Source organism: Melospiza georgiana, chromosome 20 (assembly GCF_028018845.1).
Source record: "Melospiza georgiana isolate bMelGeo1 chromosome 20, bMelGeo1.pri, whole genome shotgun sequence".
NCBI classification, from domain to species: domain Eukaryota; kingdom Metazoa; phylum Chordata; class Aves; order Passeriformes; family Passerellidae; genus Melospiza; species Melospiza georgiana.
In genome coordinates, this window is record NC_080449.1 from 8,619,222 (window position 1) to 8,645,344 (window position 26,123).

Here is a 26,123-nt window from a genome sequence, read left to right on the forward strand (position 1 = left end):
TGGCTGCAGTAAATTTGTGTTTTGCAAACTCTGATCATGACTGTGGAGCCCAAGTCACCTCCAAAAACATCCCTGAAGTGCAGCCACCTCCAGGAGGGTCACATTGATGGGGACCACAGACCCTGGAAAACTGCCTGATCCTCCAGAGATGAGTCCTTAGACTCTTTAGTATCTCTGCAAAGCAAATGGGATGCCAGCATTTAAAGTCTTGTCCCAATAAATAAATAAATAAATTGTTATTGTTGTTATATTATTATTATTATTATTATTATTATTATTATTATTATTATTATTATTATTATTATTATTAAGCTCAGCCAAAAAATGTCACTCTATCTTTTTAGGACTCTCCTTGCATCGCAGGAATGTAGTTATGCAAATCCCAAAATTAGAGTTAAAAAGTAACACTCTAGGGCAGTCAAACTTTAGCACATACACCATGAAGAAATATTGCAAGAGTCACCCTCACAGTGGTAAGATCATGGCTCTGTTCCCACATTTCCTCCCATTTTGTTAATGCCATGGCCAATTTAAGTAAGCTACATCAAAACAAAATAATTTAAATTTTTTTTAACAGAACAAATAAGATAATGAATATAATCAAAATACCTTAAGTTGGAGTTGGAAAAAAAAAGGAGAAACGAAATGAAAGGAAAACCCTTAAAAGGAGATGGGAGAAAATCCCACCCTCCAGTGAGGTTGGAAACAAAACTGCTGCTGCCATCAGTGAGGTCAGGATTTCATCCCCCACATGGAAAATGGCCCTTTCTGTGCTGTTAAACCCACACACACATGTGGATGTGGAAACAGCCTGAGAAAAGGTAAAATCCTGACTCACACAAGGGGACTGAGGTGAGGGAAACATGCAGAGTGAAGCAGTGGCTGTACCAAAGGTCTGTGCCTAATAAAATAACAGCAGTTATTCTGTTCAAACAGTTATTATTGGTGGCATCTCTGACAACAGTTTCAAAACAGCAGTGGGAACAACAGTGCAGCAATCTCTTGAGAATAGTGTTGCTCAGTGTGTCAAAATCTTCCAAGCAGTTGTTGTTACACAAGCCTGGCACAGATTCAGATTCAGCCCTGCCATGTGCAAGACAAACCTTTCATTTTTAGGACTTTCAAATCTTATAGGGAACCGCTTGAACGTGGGGTTGCAATGCAGCAAAACTTCACAGAATGCAAAATGCCTAAAACCACGTTCACAAGCTGCCAGGGAGCGCGATGGGGTAAGAGCAGGGAGACATCCTCCCACCAGCTCTGCCTGGCAGAGCCAGGGGCAGGGAGGGCTGAGCTGAGCCTGGGGCATCACTCACCAGCTGCCTCTGCTTGGGGGGCAGAGCAGGAGGAGGTGCCAGATCTTGAGGGGGGTCTGAGCTGGTGAAGGAGTCGTTGATCCCATAGACTTCCCTGAGGTACTTGTTCTTCTTCTGGTAGATGTGCTCGTTCTGAGGGGTCTGGTAGAACATGGAGGGCTGTGGCTCCGAGTAGTCCTCCACAAACTGCATGTAGGCCATCACTGCAAGGCAAAGAGAGGTGGCACTCACTGTCCTGCTCTGCAAACCCCACTGAGGGTCAGCAGGCAGCTGTTCGTCCTCGGAAGGGCACCCTGCAAATCCAGATCTCCATCCTGCCAGCCAGCACACAGCAAACACCATCCCGGGCCACAAACACAGCTCTGGAACCATGAGGTCTCCAAACAGCAACTTGAGAAGCATCACTCACTGATGCTTAGCCCAAATCCTCACATAATCCAATTCTGAGAATATTCCACAAAAGCTAATGTCCAAAGTCACCAAAATGTCACCAAAGTCACCAAAAACCCAGAATAGTGTCAGTCTGCTTTTAAGGAGTGTAACAATGCAATCCTGACAATAAATCTGCAATAATTCTTGTGCCTACAGTAAGTCTCATGTCTGCAGTCAGCAAGATTTCTAGAACCAGCAGGCACACAGTGTTTCTCCATTCTGGCAAGCTGATAAAGCTGTTATCAGAGAACACCTACCTGTGAGCCTGCCTGTGCCTCTCCCTCAGCTCTTTAAATGCCACTGCCAATCCTGGTACAAAATACTTACAAAACACTTCTAAAAGTGCCACTGACCACGTGTTCCTACCTCCTCAGCTCAAATCCAACACCCTTTGCTCCCACATCCCTTTTTAAACAATTTACCACCTAAAATTTTCAACTTCAACTGATTCACAAGCTTTTGTGAGACGTGGCTCAATAGAAATATTAAACAGGATCAAACCTTGTCTAGAGGACCTTACCCTCTGTATAATATTTCTTCCAAAATCTATAAAAAACCCCACACAGGTGAGCCTGGGCAGCTCTGACAGAGGATTAGTTATTGCTGCAATATTTTAGTGTTGGAGGGGGAGGATGACATCCAGTGCCACAGAAATACTACCACAAACCCACCCCCATTATTAAGGATCAGAAGTATATTGAATAATGTAAAACAAAGAAAGAATCCCTTTCTGCGCACCTGAGAGCAGGAGAAACAGATGTATTTCAGTGTCATGGGAAGGACTAACCCAGACCTTCTTGTAAACATGCTGTCATGCACAAGGCACTGTGAGCATCCCTCCCTTCCTCCTGATAAACAAGCACTTGTTACTTCTTCTAAATGTGGTCATTTGGTGGCAATTTTTCATCTTCTGCTGGCATTTCAGCTGTACAGCTGAAAGGAGTGGATGACTTCAGGGAAAGCTATAAATACAACGAGCACAATGCAGGATTTGCACATCATGAAGCTGGTTCCCACACTGGCTGCTCCTCTGTTCACCTGCCAAGGCAAAGCCCTGGGCCAGCCTTTAAACAGGATACAGCCCTGCAAATGTGTCAGCAGGAAGGAGTTGCTTTGCACCTGTCTTGGGCACCTTTTTTCAGATTTCCTCTAATATTTTAAACTTCATTTAGAAATGGAGCTAACACAGCTGCCCTTCCCCAAAAGAATTATATCCATCTTCCAAAAAGATGGAATAAAGAAAAAAGAAATAATGAAAAAAACGAGGTTGGAGCAATGGGAGCACAGGAAATGGAGCTGATGGACTCCAATCCTGACCGGCAGCACCTGCTGTCCCCATCCTGTGACCCCACAGCCCTGCCAGGGCACAACCTGTTCATGTCCTGCAGCACAGCCAGTCCTGCACGGCCCTGCCAAAGCTGCTGCAGTCCTGACCTGAGCTCTCCCTGCCACCTGAGCCTTGCTCCTCTTGCTCCCTCAGACTCCCTGCTTCTTCCCAGCACCACCTCACAGCGACAAGAAGCATCTTCTGGAATTACTGTCTTATTTGGAATCATGGTGATGGTGCAGGAAATACAGAATTGCTAAAATTGTCTTTTCAGGTATCAGTGATTCAGTTGGCTAAGGTGCTCCTGTGCCCTGGAAAATGCCCTGGTATCGCACAACAACTTCAGGAGACAAGATCTAAAGAAGGCTTATGGAAGATATTTCTCTAGCAGCAAAACTGAACTAAGGATCAGGAGTCCTTGCAGAAATGCACAGGACAAGAGCTTGAGGGAAAGATTTTGAGAGCTCATCAGCTGAGCAGGACAAAAGCCAAGAGGGCAGGCCTGGCAGTGCTGGCACAATGCAGCAGCCACTGCTGAACGCAGACCAACCCTTGGTGTTGAGTCACCTCCAAAAGCTTCAGTGAACACCCAGAACTGCAGCCACCACTGGGGATCCGTGGCTGCAAGCTCCTGGCACAGCCCCAAACTCTGCAATGACACCACAGCTCACAAGTGTTGGTGAAAAGGGCACTCGTGTAAAATCAAATCACTGCAGCTCAGGGCACTGAGCCTGAATGCTCAATCTGCCTTAACTCAATCTGCAAGGGAATAATGAAGAGCTCTTTTATCTCAGCTCTTTATGGGGCTAATGCATCCCATTGTCATGGCAGCTCCCCTGCCTGGCCTGTTACAACTAGTCCTGGGCAGGTGAGCATGTCTCTGCCTCGACTTTGTCATCTTTGTTTTTAGGCAGAGTGAAAAACAGTTGGGATGGCGAAATACAAACCTGGCACTGCAGAGTGCAAATCAAAACAGGCATCATTAAAATCCTGCCAATCTTTCACAGGAGAGAAAGAGAGCAAGAGCACTCCCATGACTCCTGATTGCAAAGGGTCTCCTCTCCCCCTCTGCACTGTGGTTTTTAACAAGGCAGAAATTTAAAAGCAGATGGGAAATTACATCAGCAGCTCAGCTCAGGCTGCACGCCCTGCAGCAACTGTGCAGAGGGAGGGATGGGGGCTGCAACTCCCCAGTGAGCAGCTGGGGTGGAGTGACAGTCTCAAGGCAGCACCCCAGGAGAAAAGGAGGCGTGAGAGAGAAACCTCTCCCACCACATGCCCAGTTTATGTCAGCTCTTAACCCAGACAGAAAATATGTGAAAATTAAAAAAAAAAACATGAAATCTCAGACTGAGGCTGGAACACCTTCCCAGCAATCTGCTTGCAGTGCCTTGCCTGTCATTTCTGAAGGAGCTAAAGCTGCTCAGGGATTTCCAGCATACACCAGCTCTGCCCATACGGCACAAGTCACAGGTACTGCTCTCCTGCAAGCAAACACTTATCTGCAGGAGAGGACCAGGGGCTGCTGGAGTCCAAAGGGGTTATTAGGGGATGATCAGCACTAAGGCACACCTGCAATAAGGTGAGGCACACCTGCAGTAAGGTGAGACCCACCAGCATCCCCCTGAAGGGCTCCCTGACAGCCCAGCCCCACCCTGCGCCCTGCACAGGCACAACAGATTTGTGTGCATGGGCAAGAGCCAAAATAATGGACATTCTTAAGCTGTACCACACAGCAGAAGCCAAGGTCAATGAGGCAGTGGCTGCTGTCACCTCTGGGAGGAGAGCTGCTCCTCACAGAGCTGGCATTATCCGCTGGCTGAGCCCAGCCTGCCCCCAGCGTGGTTCCTGCAGTTAAATACCAGCTGCTCACTGGGCACCAGGCTGTGTTTTGTTCCCACTGACAGGGGGGGAAACATGAATAAGTGCCTCACCAGTAGTTTCCAAGCTGTTTGAGGAAAGGATCTTGTTATTTCTGACTCTGGGCTCTTAATGGCAGAAGCTGTTCCGTGTCTGCGTCTCGTTCAGCAGGAGCACAGTGCTGGTGCTCAAGCAGAAGTCTGGAGTAATTTGCCCTTAGCACAGTAAAATAACCATAACTCATGCCAGACTAAAAGCCCTATCACTCCTCTGTGTAAATTATACAGAAGTCAACTCTTGGAGGTCCCTCTGAGCACAGCTCACAGCAATGCACAAGGTTAACTCAAGCAGTTCTTCCTTGTATTACCAATAAACACCATCAGTGTCTCTGCTGCAACACTTGCTGCCAGCTACCAAGAGATGACCCACAACAAAGGCACTACTACCAAGTCCCATCTGTGTTTTTTAACAAATCCATGCATTTTCTCCAGATCCCAGGAGCTTGCTGAGGGTCTGGAAGCAGCCTTGTGTGATTACACAAGAATATCTACATGCATCAGCCTCTGGGCAAAAAATATCCTGGGTGTCACCACAGAGCCCGAGTAATGTTTGACTGGCCTTTTAAATGCTGAAAAAGTAAAACTAGCAACCACAAATCCATGGTGTGATATACTGTGGAGTAAAAACAACTTAAAACAAGTTCTCAGTGTCACACAAATGCAACTAAAAATTTGCAGAGGTCAGGTATCAGCCCCAGGACTACCTACAAGCTTTGCAAGGATGCTTTATCAAATCATCAGAGTGGACAACACATTAGGTAACAGCTCCTGCCTCTCCTAACAATGCAATCTGATCAATACTCACAAAATTTCTGGTAGTGCCAGATTACAATTAACTCTAATCCAACATCAAATAAAATTCACACAAGGTCTTGGTAGTGAGGTTAAAGTTGTGCTCAAGCAATAATGCAGATTACTTTTAAACTTGTTGTCAACTCTTTAGCATTTTGTGTGATACCAGAAAACAAAGATATGGGGCTTAATGACACAAGCAAACAGCTCAGATCTCTCTTGCAAATGTCAAAATTTCCTCTTACCCAAGACTCACCCAGGAATCTCCCCTCCTGCCTACGTGCACAGAGGTGCATTTCCCTGCATCCCCCCCAGCCTGAGTGGGGTAACAGCCATCCCTCATTGGGAACAGCAGATCCACAAGGATCTGACCCTGCACTGACGTGCTCTGTATTACAGCCCCTGGCAGCTCACACTTCAGGAGAGCATTTTGAACTGTAACACCTTTGCCTGTGCCCATTTGCTTCCTCTCTGTTGTCCACAACCATCTCAGCCTCTTTTTTAGCTGATTTTAGTGTCTTTAACTGCTCGATTACCACAGAGGAACAAAAGAGATTTCCTGCATATGGGGACACTTGGATGACCCCCAGTTTCAGGTGGGTCAAGCCTTGTGCTCTGAGTAAAATCCCTGAGGGTTACTCATGTGGACAGGTCACTCAGGGATAATGGAAATGCTTTTAGACAAGGCATATTTTAAAGAAGTGACTGGCAGAGTGCACTGCACAGGAATGGAGAGAATAACGCTGACACCACACACCCCTCTTACTCCCACCTTATCCATACAATTGCAGCATCTCAGACTGCTTTGGGTTGGAAGGGACCTTAAAGAATCCAGTTTCAACCCCCCTGCCATGCACAGGGACACCTTGCACTAGGCCAGGTTGCTCAGAGTGCCATCCAGCCTGTCCTGGAACACCTCCAGGGACATGGAGTCCACAACCTCTCTGGACAAAAATTATTCTCAGTGAGAAGTCCATAAACTGCAGAAAGGAGCCAGAAGGCCAACTCAGCTCTTTGAAATCAGCTCTTCTCTTGGGCTGCCAGCCATGCAGTGTAATGCTCTTCCTCCAGATCTTGTAGACATTACCTCCTCATGCAACAGCCAGCCAGTGACCAGTAAAGCAAAATCTGCTGGACCTCTCTGTGCAGTCCACAGCCACCCCTGGCAGAGCACTGTGGCTGCCTGTTTGGCAAGAGGTTTCACATTTTTCAGCCATGAACATTAAGGAAATCAGAGGAAGGTTGTGAGTTTGAGATGTGGTCAGCCCTGGTGTGCCAGGAGTCTGGCTGGGGACAGGAGCCTTTGCTTTTAGAGGCTGCTTGTTTTAATGATGTGGGAAATTCTCAGGCATCCAAAGGAAATGAGATCCTGCAGCAAAACAGCAGTGCTGGAGTCTAGTTAATAGTGTTGTCTTGCACAGCTATGTGGGTGACTGTGCTCCTATTGCCAATAACTGCTCTGACGGGGCTGGGTTTTGGACAGAAAAGCAGCCCTTTCTCTGAGCTCCTGGAGAGGATCCAACTCTCCCCTGCAGTGGGAAAACAAGATTGGGGAAGCGGGGAGGAAGCAGACTTAAAAAGGGAGAATAGAGCAGAAAGATCTGCAAGGCAGAGTGCCTCAAAGACTCACATTCAGGTGAACAGAGAAGTAACACGGTCTCACTGCAGTAAACAAGATGCAGTGTGATTCCAGATCCCTTGGGCCTGGATCAGTCCTGGCCCCAGGAATCACCCCCTGCCCATCACAGCCCTGACATTTCCCCTCCATGTCTTTGACACTGACCAACTGCTTTGGACACTCAGACTCAACTAAGAGCATCACCACAATCACCACTACTTAGTGATGATCGCAAGCACGACAACCGCAAGGTAAAAAACAAACCCCAACCAGAAACTTGCTTACTGTGTTTGTTTTTCTTCTCTGGCAGAGGTGGCGGCTTTTCTGGGTCACTGTTCGAAACTGGAGCAGCAAAATCACCAATGAATCCCACTGGAGCTGAAGAGTTTCCTTGCTGGAAAGGCAGAACAGCAGCAAAGGGCGTGAAGGGCATGGAGGGGACGAGGGCGGCGCTCTGCAGGTCATCCTCGGAGATGTTGTCGTACTGGGATGGGTGCCTCTCGTAGGACACCCTGCAGCCCGAGCTCTCTGAGGTCTGCGAGGCTGCACTCCTCCTCTTCTTCTCCGGCAAAGCTGGGGGAGTCTCTGTTGGCTGTGCTGCTCCTGGGAGGCTGCAGGGCTCCAGTGGAGGAGAGGAGCCCTGCGGGAGCTGGAACGTGTGTCCGTGGAAAGGGGAGCCAGACTCGCCCAGGGACTCTGGCAAGGGGCTGAGGACACTGGGCCCCTGAGGAGGTATCTGATCAGTGTTGGAGAGGTCCTGCTGCAGGAATTCATAGTCTGGATCATAGTGATCTGATTGATCTGGGTAAACAGAGGATGATGTATTAGTTTCTCTCTTTTACTGTTTAGACCTTCTCAGTTCTGTCCCTCCCATTCTATCAGTTAATTAATCGGTTCATTTTAATCAGAGTGGAACTTCCTCACAGCTGGGACCATCTTTTTACACCTTCTGTAACATCCAGACTTCATACAACTCATAATTAATTCTTTACACTAGCAAACAAATAACAAAAATTCAATAGGCAGACATCTGCAGACTTAATTTTTGTCATATTTATATTTTTATTTTCTCTCCTAGCATGTAGAAACCACACTGCTTTAGTCTACCAGGACTCTAATTTCTGCAGACAGGGCTGAAATGAAGAAAACACTCCACTTGAGAGCTGAATTGAGTTTGAGAACCATCACCTACAGCACAGGAAACACATCCCCTGGGCTTTTCCCCTCTCTGAAACAGCTCCGCACTGAGCTGCCTGCAGCAACTCCACGCCAGCAGCTGCAAGTGCAGTGCACTGAGCCCATGGGCTCGTGCAGCTGAGCTGGCAGGGCAGAGCAGCCCCCAGCAGCCCCTCTTACCCAGGGTTTCACAGCTGGTGTTGCGGGAGCACTGCCCGCTGTCGCGGTCCAGCGACGAGAGCTGCTCGTCTGACTTGCTCAGCTTGCCAATGCTGCTGCACGGGGACAGCCGAGGAGACTCCCCCCCGTAGGAGTGGCTCCCACCTGACAACCTCCTCTGGGCATAGCAGTCGACATCAAAATCCTTCAGGACAGAAATAAAAAAATAAAAATGTCAAATCATCATCATCACTCTTGGTAGCTCGCTAGTGAGGAAGATGCAGCTCAAGGAGCAAAGACCTCCCAGTGCTGCTGGCTCTCTCTAAGCTCAGGGAGAACACAGAAACTCTCTGATGTGGCAAACAGGGCATGCCAGGGAGCTCTGGGTGCTCTTGATTTCAAGCAGGGGTTCTGTAACCACACTGGACTTTGCAGATGCTGAGAAGATGATCAAGTTCTTCACAGCTACCTGTGTCTGCTGTCTGTCCCACCACTGAGACAAGGGAATGACACTGCAAGACCTCTCACGACACACCTGGGCCTTTAGCAAATACTTGGTTACCTCACACAAAGAGAAAATAAACTACAGTGAGATACAACTTTCTGTGCCTATGTCTATGGTCCCATTTCAGAAATCACCTCAAGCTTATTAACCTGTGAGTGAACCCCTCACTACTCCCACTCCATCAGAACACCTTTAGTGTGACTGTAGTTTCAACTGAAGAATGGCCACAGCTTATCTGAGTCAGCCAAACGACTGTAGAGGCTCCCTAAGCCAGAGCTGAGGCTTTGGGGATGAGGACAAGATTTGATTTTTGTGCAATTTGATATGATTCAGGTCCTCACTGCTGAGCTAGTAAGTTCCTGAATGGGTAAAGCAAACCCAGCCATTTACAACCTCATAAACCCCAGACAAGCACAAGAAATTGAATGTGATTAACACACATACAACTCTCCCATTTTTCTACCAGAAAATGTACAAATTTTTCCAAAGCACCAGCAGCAGTCAGAGCAGCAGCTCAAACTGCTGCTTGAGTTAAAAGATGTTTGAAATTGCGACTGGATGAAAATAAGTCTTTCAAGAGATGGTGAGATGTCAGGGAGCTCAGCCAGCTGCTGTCCCCTGATCTATTGGCCATGGCAACACTCAGCCACTCCCATCCTCACACTCTGCCACCCCTCAAGGCAACCAAGTTTGTAGCAATTTGTTAATTAAACACAACAACACTGTAAAAAAAAAATAAAAATTACGCTGCCAACATTATTTATGACACTGCTGCTCCTGCCACTGCCACTCCCACTGCAGAATGCCTGGGACGAGCAGGGACCTGCAGCTCTCAGCATCTCCCTGAGCTTTTCTCCAGCTCACAGCACATTTCCCTTGGCTCTCACCACGGGGTTATGCCATTACCTGTCTGTTGATCCCAACAGGTAAACTGGACCCACTGGTAGCTCTGCTCATGGGGGCCACCACAGCCACTCTGGTTGGGGAAGGTGCAGACTGACGTTTTTTAGGGGGTAATGCTGGTGGAGGGCTGCAAGACACAACAGGAATTGATGTTTCCATCACTCTTCCAGAAAAAAAAAAAAGGATTTTCAGAGGCTTCACGAGATGTGTTCCAGGAGCTTTTGTCAGCCAGGAGCTATTCAGCAAAAGGTATCCACTAAAAATATCTATTTAAGAATAGTCTCACAGGTAAGGTAACTCTCTTGTTAAGTGATTTATTTCTTAAGGTTGGTATTTCTCAAACAGAAACAAATGCTGCTGTAAAAAGTATTTTTAATGGAGCTAATTAACATGGTAATTATTTCTTAATAAAAGCAGTGAAAATCCAAATTAAATGTTTTGGTTGACCCAAATATTGTTTCCATTCACAGAAGTCCCTCCCCCTCCTCAAACCTTCCAGATCTGAAAAATGCTCAAATTTTAACAGATTTACAGGACAGGAAAATTCTCTTTTTTGGTCTTTGCTCTCTTGGTGAACTTCAGGGAACAAAAGGGTCAGAGCTGCTTTCACTGGGCACTGTGAGGGCCCCCTGTTTTGACACGAATCTGTGTCAGACCCACACATTTACAGGAATTTGTGAGAGTTTAACCCTTTGACTTTTAAGTTTTTGCTTCTAATGACACGTAATTCTGGTAGTCATCAAGCCTGAGAAGTTCCCAAGAGCACACATAGTCTGTTCTTGGAACATACCACGAAAATTTTATATAACCTTTGAGAATTCATAAAATACACAGAAATGTGATTCTTTTTGTCAGCCGCATTTGCAAATTACCACAACACGTATTTTTCACACCAGCCATCAGCACCAGTACTAGAGGAGAAAAACAACACACACACACACAAACCTGCAAATTGGGGGTTTTCTCTTCCTTCTCAAAATAGAACACAGAAAGTTTCATGTGGTTACTCTCAGAACAGGGTAAGAACAACCAAGCACAAGGTTTTTTTTTTTTCACACACTCCTGGCTTTCACTCTTAAGCTGATAGGCAAAGCTGAACAACCTGGCTGTGCAGGACAGATTGGGAACTGCCCCTGAGGTTAAAGGAACATTTCCCATGGGATACAGCAGACCAAGACTGCACAGTGCGGAAATCACACAGTTTTATGTGAGGTTATATGGATTTATGTGATGCCTCTCATGTGTGGGTATCAGGGCACGGCATTATCCTCACATAAAAAGAAGGAAAAGACACAAAGAAATAATAAGAGAGAACACAAAGCAAAGTGCAGGAGCAGGGAAGAATTGCTCTGGAGGACTGGAAATTCAAAAGCAACACAAACCCTCCTCTCTTGTGCACATTTTGCAAGATTGTTTAAAATCCAACAGGGTGGTGAGAGGCACTGGTGCTCTTTGGCTGGCTGGGCAGTGTTACCTGTTCTCTGCCACACGAATGCTGGGCAGAGGGGGTTTAGGAGGTGCAACTTCTTCATCCATGGAGTCAGTCAGCAGCTCGTTGGATTGAGTCATGTTTGTTGTTTTGTTGAGGATCTCCATTTCTCGGTCTGTAAGGGGAAGTTCTGATGGGCTGCAACACATGCAAAACACAGATTGTAAATCATAAACCACAGCTGGAACACAGCCCTGACAGATTCAAACCTATTTTAAATCATGTGCTATCAGACAGACACCTAGAGCAGAAGGCAGAATTTGCATCTGCAGGTGGAATTCCATGTATGTGCAGAGCTCAGAGTGCATGTGACACAAAGGGTGTTTCACTGCCAGGTTTTGGTGTCTGTCCTATCATAGCACATCCTCTTTTAGTGACCCTACTGAAATGGATGGTGGCTACATAAAGAACACTACACCACCCTCTGTGAAGAGCAGCTGAATGATTTAACTCCACTGTCAGCAGTCAGAAATTATCCCTTCTACATCAGTGCTGCCCACAGAAGAAATCAGTGACCCACCTGTCAGATTTACATGCTGGCAAACTGGGTTTAACTGGGCTTGTGGGAGAGGGATGCTCCTGCTTTTCAATCGTGAGTCTGACCAGCTCCTGATGGATGGAGAGAAGAAAAAAGAGAATAATCATCATTTGATGAATGCTGCACTTAAACATCTCAGAACACAAAGAGATGCTACTGCAGTAAACTCTTGGTTATGGTTTAATGATGGTGTGGACACAGAGAGCTGAGCTGGGTGTAAGTCTGGTACAGAGCCACACAAATGATGCAGAACAGCTGCTGAGGAGCAGCCTGCACCCAGAGGAAGTTTTGGCAGCATTTGAGTGAAGTTCATTACCCTGACTGAATGGGGATTCTGCACAAACCCACGTGTGTGTGTTTTTGCTATGCTTCCTCTTTCCTCTGTCTCACAACTGTGTTCCAGTCCACACAACACCCTAAATAATGGCAAATTTGCTTTACATATATAAATCTAAGTACAAAACAGTCTTACCCAGTGGAGTACTTCATCTAGCCAAAACCAACATTAAATAATTGCTTTCTATTTTATAAATAAGAATGTATTTGCTTCAAAAAGCAAGTTTTCTGTAAAATGCCCCACCAAAAATTAAACAGAGAACACCTTCATTAAAAGGCTGCTTCCCCTGAAGCTACCTTTTAACACATTAGCAATAGAAGACCTAATCATTCAAGAAGCTACTGCAGTGTATCTGTTATGGGCAGATAAGGCTCTGGATAAAGAGATAAGGGCATGATAATCCTGAACTCTAAGTCTGCCAGCAGTCAAAGCAACAATCATTCACGCCACAAAGACAGAGAGAACATTTCATGGATTTGTCTGAGGCTGACAAATACATCTCCAGCTCAGAGACACAAACACATAAACACATGCCCCTCTTACAGGCAGCCTGGAAAACTGGCACTGCTTCCTGCCACTATTGGCTTCCCAGCATATTACACAAAGGAAACTGGAAGGGATCAATTTTAATTTTATTTATTTTAAAGCAGCCTGAAGTACAGTGTCATCATTCCAGTATCATCTTTGTGTCCTTGTCTGTGGAGCTTGGAAACACCTGGCATTGCCATCATCCCTCTGAGGAAGGAAAATACTGCAAAAGTTCTGGCCCTTTTACATCAGGCTCTTCTGAAAGCTGAAATTCCATGGGTTAACACACACACAACAAGAGGAGTAAGGAGCAAACACCATCCAAGTGTCCACCACAGCTGACTTTGGTCTCCATGCTCTACTTACACTCCTGGTGTGAGCTGGTGCTCCAACACAGGACATTGTGTTACCCAAAAACTCAGCTCTCCAGAACATCCCACACAGGGGGGAGGAAGAGGGAGCACAAACAGATGTCCATGGGGACTAAAATATGAAGATGTGGGACAGAGAGCCCTGGTGGGAACAGTGTGTTCTGGAAAGTGTCCTGATGAGTAACATCACTTGACTCTTCTGGCTGCATTTGGCATCATGGGGCTGAGTGATGACTCAATGGATTGCCACCTTTCTGCCCTCTGGGCAAAATTCCACTGCTGAAAAGGTTTTTGGAGATCCTCGTGTACTTAAAGAGACTCAGGGTTGGAGTCTCTGGGGTAGTGGCCAGCGAGGACTGCAAACACACAGGAGCACAATAAGGGAAATAAAATGTGTGGGCATTCAAACCAAAAGCCAAAATACTCCTTAAACATCCCCCTGAGAAGGCTGCTGTGGAAGGGAAAGTGTAATGTCTCCTTTTCCTTCACCTGAAACCAAAGCCAGGCCAACACTGCAGACTGTGGTGGTGGCTGTGCTGCAGCAGCACTGAGGAGCCCCAGACACTCAGGGCTGAAGTGCTCAGTTTTCCTATTCGGCCAATCATAATGGACACAAAGTTGTCTACCACATGGAAATGTAGGTTAAAATGGGAGAAAACCAATCCAATTTGGCTTAAAAGTATCTTCAGAATTATTCAAACCATTGGGACTGGGGGAGGAAAAACCCAAAGCACCTTCCAGTGGAGGCACCAAGGCATGACTGCAATTACCTGAGAGGATCACTTTCCCTTCCAACTTTGACAAATATCACCAGACCCTCAGTGTTTCTTCTCTCTGCTATCCCCAAATGAGAATTAGCATTTGGAAATCAAGCCAGAATCTTTAGCATACGCATAGAGGTAATGTGCACACAACTGAGCCAGATGCACATTATGCTATTCCTTATCAGCAAGGAAAGAGATTCCTGCAGCAGTAATTAGAGATAATTAAAGCCTCTCTACAAACTATGCTACTTCAGCAAGCTGAAAATTCCACAATGAGATGGATTTTTGAGAAGTTATGTAATCAAACCAAGGATTTTTTTCCCTGCCTAGCAAAGCCCTAAAACATGAGATCAAAATATCAAGTAACAGAGGTGAACAAGAGTCTCCTTTATGTTTAATTCTGAAAATAAAGAAGTAAGCATTGAAATGTGGAAGTGGATCTTGTGTGATCTGCCAGAAAAACAAAACACAGGCTCTGCTGTGGAGAGAAGTGTCCATCATCTCAGTTCTGCTTCCACCAAATGTGGCTGGGCCTTTCTAAAATAAACTTTGTTCCTTGCTGTGCAGGAGGTGAAAGCATGCTGCTCCCAAGTGCTGACCTCTTGATGGGCAAACACTCTCCCATCTCCCTAGACAGCCACACATCTGCTCTAGGGCTGACCAGACATGAGCCAGCTCCAACTGGAAGGCCAAAATAACTCAGCCTAAAAACAAAGCAGAGCCTGATTTAGCACTGCAAGGACATGTCCATGGATGCTCCCAGTCTGGGCTGGCTCAAGAACAGACATCCCAGAGCTTCTCCCAGTGTGCAGAGGACACAGCTCTGGCTGAAAGGCAGCAGGTACCAAGGGTTTAAATACTGTTTGAAGTCAAAGAACAACTCCCAAGTTGTGTGCCCAACTCTCCTGCAATGAGACCACACAGCTCTGATCCACATCTGGGGATAACACATCCCTCCCTGGGATTGTGCAGATTCACTCAGTGGTAACTCACCATTTGCTGGGGAATTACAGCACAGATTTTCACATCCTCCAAATTGCTGCTGAATTCCAGACTAACAGCAGCTGAGATTTTAGGCTAAACTCTTTTCCTCTCTCCTGCTGTGCAAATTTAAGGCCAGCTTTACTTTTAAAATGTGTAGCTTAAAGTTAAAGAGCATATTGTGCAAAATAATCCTAGAAAATCCATCTTCTTTAGGTGCTAGAAATGATTTGTTTCAAAGATATTTATTTAAAAGGCTCATAAAGTAATAGCAGACTTTAGTATCTGTGCTTGAGTGACATTAAAGAGATATCCAGATGAGGCAGACACCAAACCAAGAGGCTTGAAAATGTGACAGTTAAAGCTTGGGAGATCCACTTTGTTTTTACATTTGGCTCCATTTAATAAAACTGAGTCTGAGTATAGAGAAAGGTACCAGTTCCTGATCCTTAACTCCAGGTGATGCTGCAGTTCTTAAAACTCCATCCCAATTTTTCTTGTGATTTAAACATTCCCCTCTAAATTCAGCCCTGCTCCTGAAAGAGATTTAACTTCCTCTACAGTTTCCAAAATAAGATTCCCAGGAGATAAGACAGTCTGTCCACTGGTGCCCTAAGCCCAGATGAACCAAACTTTACCAACAGTGCCAGGACAGGTGAGTGATCAGCCCAGGGACAGCCTGGGACACAGAAATAATGGGTACAAGAACCTTCCAGGGAGGAGGAAAGCCCACAGCTTGTCCAGGGTGGAACAGGGAGGGAATGCTACAAGCAGGTCTGACAATGGACACAAAGGTTTCTGTTCAACGTTTCCATTAGCAATGTAAAACTAATCTGCACAAAACTGAGTTTAGCTCATCACCTGTTCCACACCCTAATCCAGCTGCTCAGAGTGGTGATGTACCACTGACAAATCCCTTGAAATTTCTCTTAAAAGATGGAGCTGGAGTCTTTCATTATTTGTGGGCATTGACAAGGGAGCATTTTCATTTTATTTTGCTGAGACAGAAAATGTGCAAACCACGTCTTGTAATCTGCAGGGGAGACTGGGAATGACTTGCTGAAAATTTAATGCAACACTGAAGAAAGATCCATTGCTTCTTCCAATTCATCCAAATGCCAGGGTGAGCATGCCAGAAGTTCCCATTCAGAGCCAAACTGTGCTAGTCTTTAACCAGCACTCCAAAGAGGAACATTTAAGTTATGGAACAGTTGATTTAAAAGGTAAGTTTACTGAAGGCAGAAATAGGATCATCATATTTTACCTGCACTTAAAAACCTAGAAGAGATTAACTAGAAGAGGTCTAGTTTACACTAGAAGAGGTCTAATTTAAACTGGAAGAGGTTTAGTTTAAATTAGAAGGGGTCTAGTTTAAACTAGAAGGGGTCTAGTTGACACTAGAAGAGTTCAAGTTTACACAGATCTCTTCTAAAATACTTTACTATATGCTCTTTATAATAAAATTTACAACGTCTCACGCACCTTGACTCCATCCAGAACAGCTTTTATGACATCCTTCACTGTTGTGACCATCTCCTTGTCCTCTGAGTTCACCCCCTCCAGCATCACCTGATCAGACCAGCGGATGAGGTTGGCCAGGCTCTGGTACACTCGGCTGTAGCACGATGAGATGGCAGAACTGCACAGCAGGACAGGGAGCAGTTGAGGAAAAAAAAAAAAAAAAAAAAAAAAAGAGAACAAAAAGAAATTTTGGAGATGTTATCAAATGTTAGGAGAGTGAGTTTCACGCTGTGCATTTCAGTGCTTTGCTCTCTGACACTAAGAATTTGTGTTGAGCAGGTGACAAAGCTCAGCTGCTCTCCTGTTCTCTAGCACCAAATGATGACAGTGTGAAGGTACAAACCACCAACAGCTCATTCCCAAGTATCAGAAGGAATTATCTAGGATGCAGGTTAACACAGCAATGCTAAAAACAATTCTTTCCATCTTAATTTACAGCTCCATCCTATGCCTTAACGTTAAAGATAAGTATTCAAGCCCTACATTTAAGTTATGTTATTTCAGTATTATCCTTCTTCCTTATTAGCTCTCCCCAAAACCACCTTGGACCACTGAGAGCTGACTCTATTCATTCCTTTACAAATCACTGCCTCACTGTTTATAATGCCTGAAAACATGTAATTAAAATTACTTCTTTAGAGAAACTGAACTGAATGAATTTCAGGTTTGAAAGAGGAAGGGTGTTGCTTTGTTTTGTTTTTAATGAGAAACAGAATTGAAGCTATTGTTCTGAAGGGGAAAGAAAAAAAAGAGTTTTGGAAGGATGACAACTTTAAATAAAAGTTAACTGTAACAACAGTGCTCCCAGGCATTTTCCTGGCCATTCTGAAAACAATGACTTCATTACTAAACAAGGTGTGTTAACAGCACTGCTGATGGCAACGCTTCAGCAATTCTTTGCCACGTTAAATCAATTTCAAACTGCATCAAAACCATAAACAGATAAGAGAAGGTGTAATCTTGCAATCATTACTGATACAAGTTGTTCCAAATCTTCCCATTTCTCTCTGCTATCCATTCTGCATTGGCTTAACTCCAGTAACTTCATTATCTGTGAGAAAAGAATCGAGCCCGTGAGCTCCAATGAGTTTATTTAGGTGAATGAGGTTTGCAGGACTGGGGGAAGAACTACTGTCAAGTTTCAACCAGGGAATACAAACACTGGCAAGGATTTGATTGTTTGGTTGTTGTTTGGGGTTTTTTTTTAAGGTTTGTTGCTTGCCATTTGTTCTCATTTCAAATGAAATTAGCTTGGTAGGAGATATTTCCTAAACAGGGCCCTCCCTCATCTCTTTCTAAGGCTTTGATTTCTTTGCCATTAATCTTCAGTCTGCTTCCTTCTAAGGAGGCAGTAATTGAAAGCCCATTTTGTGCAAGATTTAATTACTTTTTTCCTTGATGCAAATGCTTCCCCTAAAGCCAAAAGAAGTCCAACAATAATTGTAGGGCTTTCTTTGTCACTGACACAAGTCTTGCTCACTGTTCTTGCCATCAGAGTCACCCCTTTGTGTCCTGCCACAGGTAGGGAGAGAAGGACATGGCTTTTTGAGAAAACCAGATCCCCTTTTGGGTTTTTTTGGGAGGGTAAGCAAGGCAGGGCATGGGATCTGTGCTTTAATGCACAGTGTTTCCAGAAACAGAGACTTATCTCTGTGTAGAGGACATTCCCATTTCAACAGATTTATGGTTCAAAAGATCCAACCTCAACTGGATCTTACCTGTCCCAGCCACAGGTGTGATACTCACCCATTTCCTCCTTCCTTTTGCCCTGGCCTCAGCTCTGGGGCCAAACACAACTGAGCATCTCTGTTTGCAAAGTATTTGGCACCCAGTGCTACCCCAACTGCATTATAAACCTTCCCTGTGCCAGCACTGAAATAAGCATCTTGAAAGTAAAAAAAAATTGGAGCTATTTAATGGGAAAACAAACAGGAACAGCACAAAACCTGGCAGGATTTCAGGAACCAAACACCTGCATTTCTCTGCTTAGTTCTGTGCTTTCCTCTGTGTTAACTTTGCTCTTTCAGTATTATTCAACAATGTTTGTTTGTTTTCTGGAAATCAATTGCTCCAGCATCCATGGACTGAACACCAACAATATCTCTGTGGCTTGGCAACACCACAAATTCTTATAAACCATGCTGAGCTTGGCTTTGGCAAATTTCTACTTCTTTCCTGGCTTCAAACCCACTGCCTAACTGGTAAAAACGTAATACACATAATCTGTTAAAACATAAAACAATAATCTGTTGAGTGAGGCAGGAATGAACTTGGACTGGTTAATCTGCTGAAGTACATCTATTTACTTCTGTATCTGATCCAGCAAAATCCAAAAAAAGCAGTTAAGAGTGCAGGCTCAGACTTCTGTAATATCAGGGTGGATAAACTGAGCACAAAAAAGGATTACTCTGAAGATAAACTCTTTTTTCAGGTGAAGCTATTGGATTTGTTAGCTTGTAGGATACCACCATGGACTGCAGAAACAGGAATAGCATCTGAAGAGAATCTCCCTCTGGAAAACAATGAATTTCTAAGTTTATGCTAAGAACCATCCCTTCCTCCACTCTGAAAGCAGCCTAATTTGCTTTATCTTTCCATGGCATGAGCTTCTTCACAGCAGGGAATCTGCTTTTAAATGATGTCTGAAAATAATTTAGTGAAAACAGGAGTCACTTCACCAGCATCTCCTGCCCTGAGGTTCCTCAGATAAAGCAGGAGCCTGTTGGTCTGTCACGGCCCCAGAAGCCAAGGAGGAAACTCACCTTTGCTGGATTCGTGGGTCAGTCTGCACCAAGGGCAGGATGGCTTCCAGCACTTTACTGGCTGAGCCTGGCAGCATCTCCAGCACTTTGTTATCAATTGCCATTTTGTCCACAATAGTCTTAAAGTAGCGCAGCGCACTGACCACCTCCTTCTCCTTCTCCTCCAGCCATGATACATTCTGAAGAGGAGGGAAGAAATGCAGAGATTTGTTAAAATTTCAGTATTTTAAGGGCAGGGTTCCTTTAACAAACCCAAAGTTTGGTGACACTGAGGCGCGTTCCAGGAGGAGTGGAAAAACCTCTTATTACCACAAACACTTTTAAATTTAATCACTACTCTTTCAAAGGAATAGTCAGTGCAAGATCACACCCCCACTTTAACCTTCAGAATTACCTGCATTCCAAACTGAAGGCTGATCTTGATCAGCTTTAGGCTAAGAATAACACCACTGATGACATCAAGGACACTGCTTTGAAACCCACACCCTAAACTGGGACAGAATGGTTTGGGTTGGAAGGGACTTTAAAGCCCATCTGGGCAGGAACACCTTTCACCATCCCAGGCTGTCCAAGCCCCATCCAACCTGGCCTGGGACACTTCCAGGGATGGGACAGCCCAAGTTGTGCCAGGGCCCTACCACCCTCATAGGGAAGAATTTCTTCCTAAATCTAACCTAAACCTGCCCTCTGTCAATTTAAAGGCAACACCCCTTGTCCAATTACTACACGTCCTTGTAAAATACATGAAAACACCCAAATAAACTCCACTCTGATGAGCCTCCAACCTGAATAATTTTGCGATGCTGCTGGAAGAAGAGAACTCACACAATTTCCACGAGGACCAACTGTAAATGCTAAGTTTTGGCATTGGTGAATGAATGTTGCAGAAGGGAACAATTCATTGGAATAAAGCTGAGTTGTGGTCACTAATTTCTGTGCCACCACAAACACAAAAGGAAGAAATTCAGAAGTGACACATGATACCTCAATGGCATTCTGGACAGGGATAGTTTTTTAAAAGTTTACAACAGTATGCCTGGAGGACTTTTAAGGCCACAAGTAGTTTCTAAGTGAGATTTAAAATAACTACTGAGCACTGCTAGAAAAGGAGCAGAGAGCTTAGCAGAGTCAGATTTCATCCATTATCTCCTCAGCTTCAGGAATTGACCTATGGGCACTGTGTGCTCCCCATATTCCTGTCAGCTGTTAAACTGCTGCTTTTCTACAAAATCAGGCCAGCAGCCCAAAAGGTTTTAGGAAGAACAATTTATAGGCAGCACTGGTTAGTAATTTGGGGCCAGTTGCATAAAAGGGTTAGAATCCCAAGTTCCATCTTGCTCCAACTTCAGAAGTCTAAGTCCCAATCCAAGAACTGCAAACCACCCTGTCATTTTCCATCTCGTCTGGGCAGTGCCCAAAATCTGCTGCTGATTCCCCTTTGGACAACACTTCTTGCCAGGAACCTCAAGTTCTGATCTACAGCCCACAATGCCCTGAACTCCCTTCCTTGCTGAGGAGAATCCTGGCAACCCACTGGGATAAAAAATGACATTTCCCATTCTGCAGGGATGTGCCCTCACCATTGCAGAGTTTATTCCAGGATATAGAATCTTAAAAACATTTAGGTTGGAAATGACCTCCAGGATCATTGAGTCCGACCATTAATCTATGGAGAGCCTCAGCCTCCTCCAAGGTTTTGCACTTCATATGAAATGATCACACATTTTAGGGATCAGAGGGTCTGTAAATTCCCTGGGTAAGTACAACCATGGTCCAGCAGTCAAAGCTCTCAAACAGAAGTGAAAAAATGCAGACTGCAGTTCCTGCTCCCATGGCTGTTTATGGGTTTCATTCAACAACTGTTTCCTGTAGAAAGGCTTGTGACTTAATAGCTTAAACACTCTCCTGGTGCACAGAAGGGATGGGCCTGACAGAGTTCAGGGCTGAGAATGACAACTGGAAACACAAATCCTTCCTCTGAGCACACCAAGGGATGTGAATCCAGACACTGCCTGGGACACAGCCCTTTCTTTTATTTTTTACTTTTTGGGTTTTTTTCCCTCTCCTTTGGGTGACATTCCCAGGAGCACTTTGTAATGAATCCTCTTCCAAAGTCCAAAGTATCACACATAGAAGTGCACAGAACCATGGAATGGTTTGGGTTGGAAGAGATCTCAAATCTCATCTCATTCCACCCCTGCCACAGCTTCCACCAGAGCAGACTGCCCCAGGTCTGTCCAACCTGCCCTGAACGCTCCCAGGGATGGGGCAGCCTCCCATTTCTCTTTGGGACATTAAATGGGAAAAAGTTACAACCCAGGCAAAACAGCATCTCCTCTAAATCCCTGCCTGACACATATAGATATTTCTGGATGATTTCTGAAATTTTCCCTTAATAATCAAATTGCAAATGCATCATGTATGAGACACAGCTGACCCAGAAAGGGTCACAGTGAGCTGTACAGAATACACCCAATTACAAAAGCTGGAATCATCCTTTTTTTCCTTACATTTTGGCAGTGTAAAACCTATCATAAGTCTGTATATAGCACTGAAGGACACTCCTGTTCCTACAACAGGACAAGAATCACCTAGTTCAGGGGACAAAAGGAGGTTCTAAAAAGAAAAGAACATCTCCAATGTTGTCCCCATCCAGATATAAAGGGGAAGAGGAGATGATGATGTTGGCATGAGCTGAGCATATCCTTCAGCTTACACATCGTGATTTTACATTAATTTTTAGTATTGCTATTTCTGCTCTACAGTGATTATCTACTTCAAGAGCACAAAAATAGCATCTTAAGTACTTAAGAGGGAGAAAAGGATGATATTTGGTTTATCAAGTGAGCCTTCTGACAGAAGAGCTCCCGTTTGTCAACTGATGTCTGTGTTCCAGTGAGAAAAACTGGCAACAATCCAGGCCCATCCTCTTCCCCACTCTCTCCCCTAAAGCTAATGAGCTGACTACATCCAACTAATTGATTAGTTGGGCAGTAGCTATTAAAATAGGTAAGGAATGAACCAGAAATCAACAATATTTTGCAGTATAAAGATGAATGCAGTTTAAATAATCATGTACAGTAATTAAAAAATATTTCAAGTGTTTTGTTTTCCAACTAAAAAATCCCAATCTGTACATAAAAATTATTTTAATGTCCAGCATGGCTTATTAGTAAATCCTCTTGCACTGTTTTTAGGGGAAAAATAGAAAAGCAAAAACTTCATCTATTATTAACATGCATTTGCTATAGACCACATTTTGAAAAGGGCTCTTCATTTTCTAATGTATTTAATGTGGTCACACATCAATTTAAAGGAAGGCTGCTAAATTATCTCAAGATACCATCCTGAAACATCATTGGAATTAAAAGCCTTCAAGGAGTACTCTCAGGGTTGTCTTGGGGTTTTTTAGTTTTATTTTTAAATAGCACTCAGCAATGCAAGGTGTTTGGCTCCCTAGAAAGCAATTCCACAGTCTCCTGGGGAAAAATCCCTCATCATCTTTCATCTGATGGGGCAGAATAGGGTGAGGAAGGCTGCAGAGACTTCTCTGGGTGTTAAGCAAGTCATAAAACCTAACAAAACTTTATCTTGCTGGCTGTTCTCAGTAACTCCACAACAACTCCCAGCAGAGATAATCTGAAAAATTCTGCATGTCTGGCACTGAGCACTGGATGAGACTTAACAGCTGAGAATGATGTTTAATTATCCTAAACAACCTCAACTGTTCTTAACTTCTGGCTTCAATTTGTACTTGAAAACTGACTGCAACAGTGCTGTCACAGAGAAAGCCTCCAGCTACATAATCAGGTCACAACAGGAGAGGAGATAACACAGATCAGTTTGTGACCTCATTGCTCAGAGGACCCGGAGTACATTTGGTCTGGGGAACATTGTGCTGGATCAGCAGCTGCTCCAACACCTCTGTGGGACTCTCCCTGCTGGTGTCACCAGGGATTGAGCACATCTTTGGAGCAGCTTCAAGGACGTGCTTGCCTGGGTCTGGGGTTTTTCAGAGGATCACACCCCAAACCAGGCAGCTCTTTGGAAGCACAACCCACAGGGTGTGCATGTGGGGAGGATGTGTCAGCCCGTACACCACGTTCCATAATGAGATATTTAAATGCTTGTGGAAGGAGGTCTCATCATGCTCTGCAAAGGGAAGCACATGCCTTGATTTAATACTACACAGGGCTGTTTATAGGTAACCATAAAATGACCCTGAGGATCCCTGAGCTGCAGAATTATGCACAGGACAAATTCACACACCAGATTATGATAGACTGAGTACCAGAAAGCAAGAACCCATCAGGATAACAGAACATGGCCTTTGCTTACTTTGTTCACTGACTTCTCTGGTGTTTTCACTGTCAGGTCAACTTGCTTTCCTTTCTTTGAGGGTGTTCTCTTTATTTTTGGTGAATGAAACTTGCCCTTCAACTTCATGGTGAACGAGGAGAGATGGGAACGCTCAGAATCTAGAAAGACACAGAAAAGCATTTCTGGATTAGGGCAAATATGATGAAACCAGGGATTGTGTTACAGCATTCTCTGGAAGACACTTGCACCATGTAAATTTATTAAGTAGAACACAATAAAGAAAATTAACAAACTGCTGCTCTATATTATGTTTCAAACCACACCACCACCATAATTTCCTGCTTTCCTCAAACACAATATCAACATCATTTCCTGCTTTCCCTTGGAGGCAGGGACAGAGGGACTGCTACAGCTCTGGAGGGAAGAGGGAAAACACCTCTCTTAAAGCACTTATCTCCAGAAGGTCCTGAAGTACTTTACAAAGCAGGCAATCATCGTGCCTCTCTGGCAGATGAGCAGCGAGCCCAGGGGATGAAGTGACTCCTTCAGAGCCCCTGGCAGAGCAGAGCCCTTGGCTGTGGGTCAGTGCAGGGCTCTGCCTGCTACTGGGACCTGGCTGAACACAGTCCCAGGTCATGCCCTGCCCGGGATGCTGATCTCTACCCACTCTGCAGCATCAATTTTGAATGTGGCCCCATGGATAATGTGAACAAAATTGCCAGCCCTTGTCATCTGCAATGGATTTCACTTCCACTGCACCAGAAAAAATGGAGGAACCTCTTTGATACCTAATACTGGGGCATCCTTCAAGGAACTGAACTGCAGAAGTGCTCAGCCCTTTTAGAAATTGTATTTTCATTGTTTTTTGAATACCTAAAAGAAGCCTTAAAGGTTTGCAATCATGCCATATGCAGACTTATCATTGAAATACATTTTTATCTGTTTAACCATGAAGCTAAATAAAACTAAGCTAAAAACTAAAAACTAATCTGCCTCGTAGAGTGCAATTTAGAAAGTATTTTGAGCGAAGAGCACTTTAATAAATGAAGGTCTGAGTTGCTCTCTAGTGACCCAGATAATTCAGTACAAGTTACCCAACTTGTCTCTAACTACATTATGAAGAAAAGCACACAGTTTTGCTGTGTGTTTAATTTTTCTTTTAGATTATTTGAGCATTAGCTGCACTGGCTGTAACGAGTGCAGAGGACAGCCCCATGCATGCAGCACTGCAGCACCTCGTTAGCATGCAGGCTGCAAACAGCAAAGGCTGCTGAGTCAAATCTAGCAACCAGCAGCTAAATACCACAGAGCAAGTGCTCTTGCTGGCACTCAGAAACCACCTAACCACAGCCCAAGGAAAGGAACCTGGCTCCCTTTGAACCTGGTTTCCTGCAGCATGTTCTGACCCTCTGTGAGCACACAGCACTCTGGCTGGGGATATCCTCCAGACCAGGATTTTGCATCCTACAAATGGGAGCTGTGTGAGCACCCGTCCTAATCTAGTCTGGCTGCAGAGCTGTTCTCCACTTACAGGAGTGAATGTTTTCCTAAGGTTCTCTTTGCGTCCTAAAGTCCTGTTTAGTGCTCTGAGGAGGGAGGCACTAAAACCTTGGCCACTGCAGATAAATCCAGGCGTATCAGTTGGCCTCTGAAGAATCACTTGCAGCAGCTGGCACCCCAACTTAGCAACAATTTACGTCAGTGCTTTACATCCACAAGAGGATCTCCAAACCTTTAAAACCTCTCTGTCTCCACAGGGTGCTGAAGGTCACCACTGAAGAGAGTTCCTGGCTGCTGCGATAACACTCTTGAGCTCCTCCTCATTAAATAATTTGTATTTATTCCATACACCATATGAGAATTTCCATATTTGCACGCATACACACACTTGCCATGAAAAGTCACGGCTCTGATTAATTTTTTTGAGAACTGGCAAACAATTACAATAATTAATCTGCAGGGAAGTAGTGGTGACAGCAACAAATTGTGTCTGGCTCCTCCACAGGCTGCAGTGAGATCCAAACTGCTGGTTTCAGTAAGACAACACTCAATGCCTGCAAAACCCCTGGTCACCTATGGTGATAATTTTGAGTTGTAGGGACAAGATATTTCGAAGGGAAAAAGATTTCTAAAGATTACCACTTCCTTTTCTCCTTGCCACCAGACATCTCTACACACTTTCCTGGGGCAAGCACGTGAATGGCTGAACCACCATGTCTGGGTGGTCAGGACCCTCAAAAAGGAGATGCCACCAGAGAAAGCTCCTTTTCTGCTGACAGCACATCCTCTTCACCACCACCAGCAGCCAACCACTGCTCCTTTGCTCTTTTTATCCTTTGGTCACAGCAAACACCAAATCATTAGT

General features: G+C 44.7%; 1 protein-coding gene across 2 annotated transcripts in view; it reads right to left on the minus strand.

The window, feature by feature from the left end:
* Positions 1-26,123, minus strand: part of RAPGEF1 (Rap guanine nucleotide exchange factor 1) — an 83,501-nt gene that overhangs the window by 27,341 nt on the left and 30,037 nt on the right. For both annotated transcript variants that reach the window (XM_058037931.1, XM_058037930.1), the window contains exons 2-10: positions 23,777-23,916; positions 19,439-19,617; positions 16,638-16,794; positions 12,157-12,245; positions 11,622-11,774; positions 10,151-10,274; positions 8,761-8,944; positions 7,690-8,205; positions 1,317-1,519 (exon numbers count right to left, since the gene is read on the minus strand). In XM_058037931.1, coding sequence (XP_057893914.1) covers positions 1,317-1,519; positions 7,690-8,205; positions 8,761-8,944; positions 10,151-10,274; positions 11,622-11,774; positions 12,157-12,245; positions 16,638-16,794; positions 19,439-19,617; positions 23,777-23,916 — 1,745 coding nt within the window. The remainder of the gene's footprint in view (positions 1-1,316; positions 1,520-7,689; positions 8,206-8,760; positions 8,945-10,150; positions 10,275-11,621; positions 11,775-12,156; positions 12,246-16,637; positions 16,795-19,438; positions 19,618-23,776; positions 23,917-26,123) is intronic.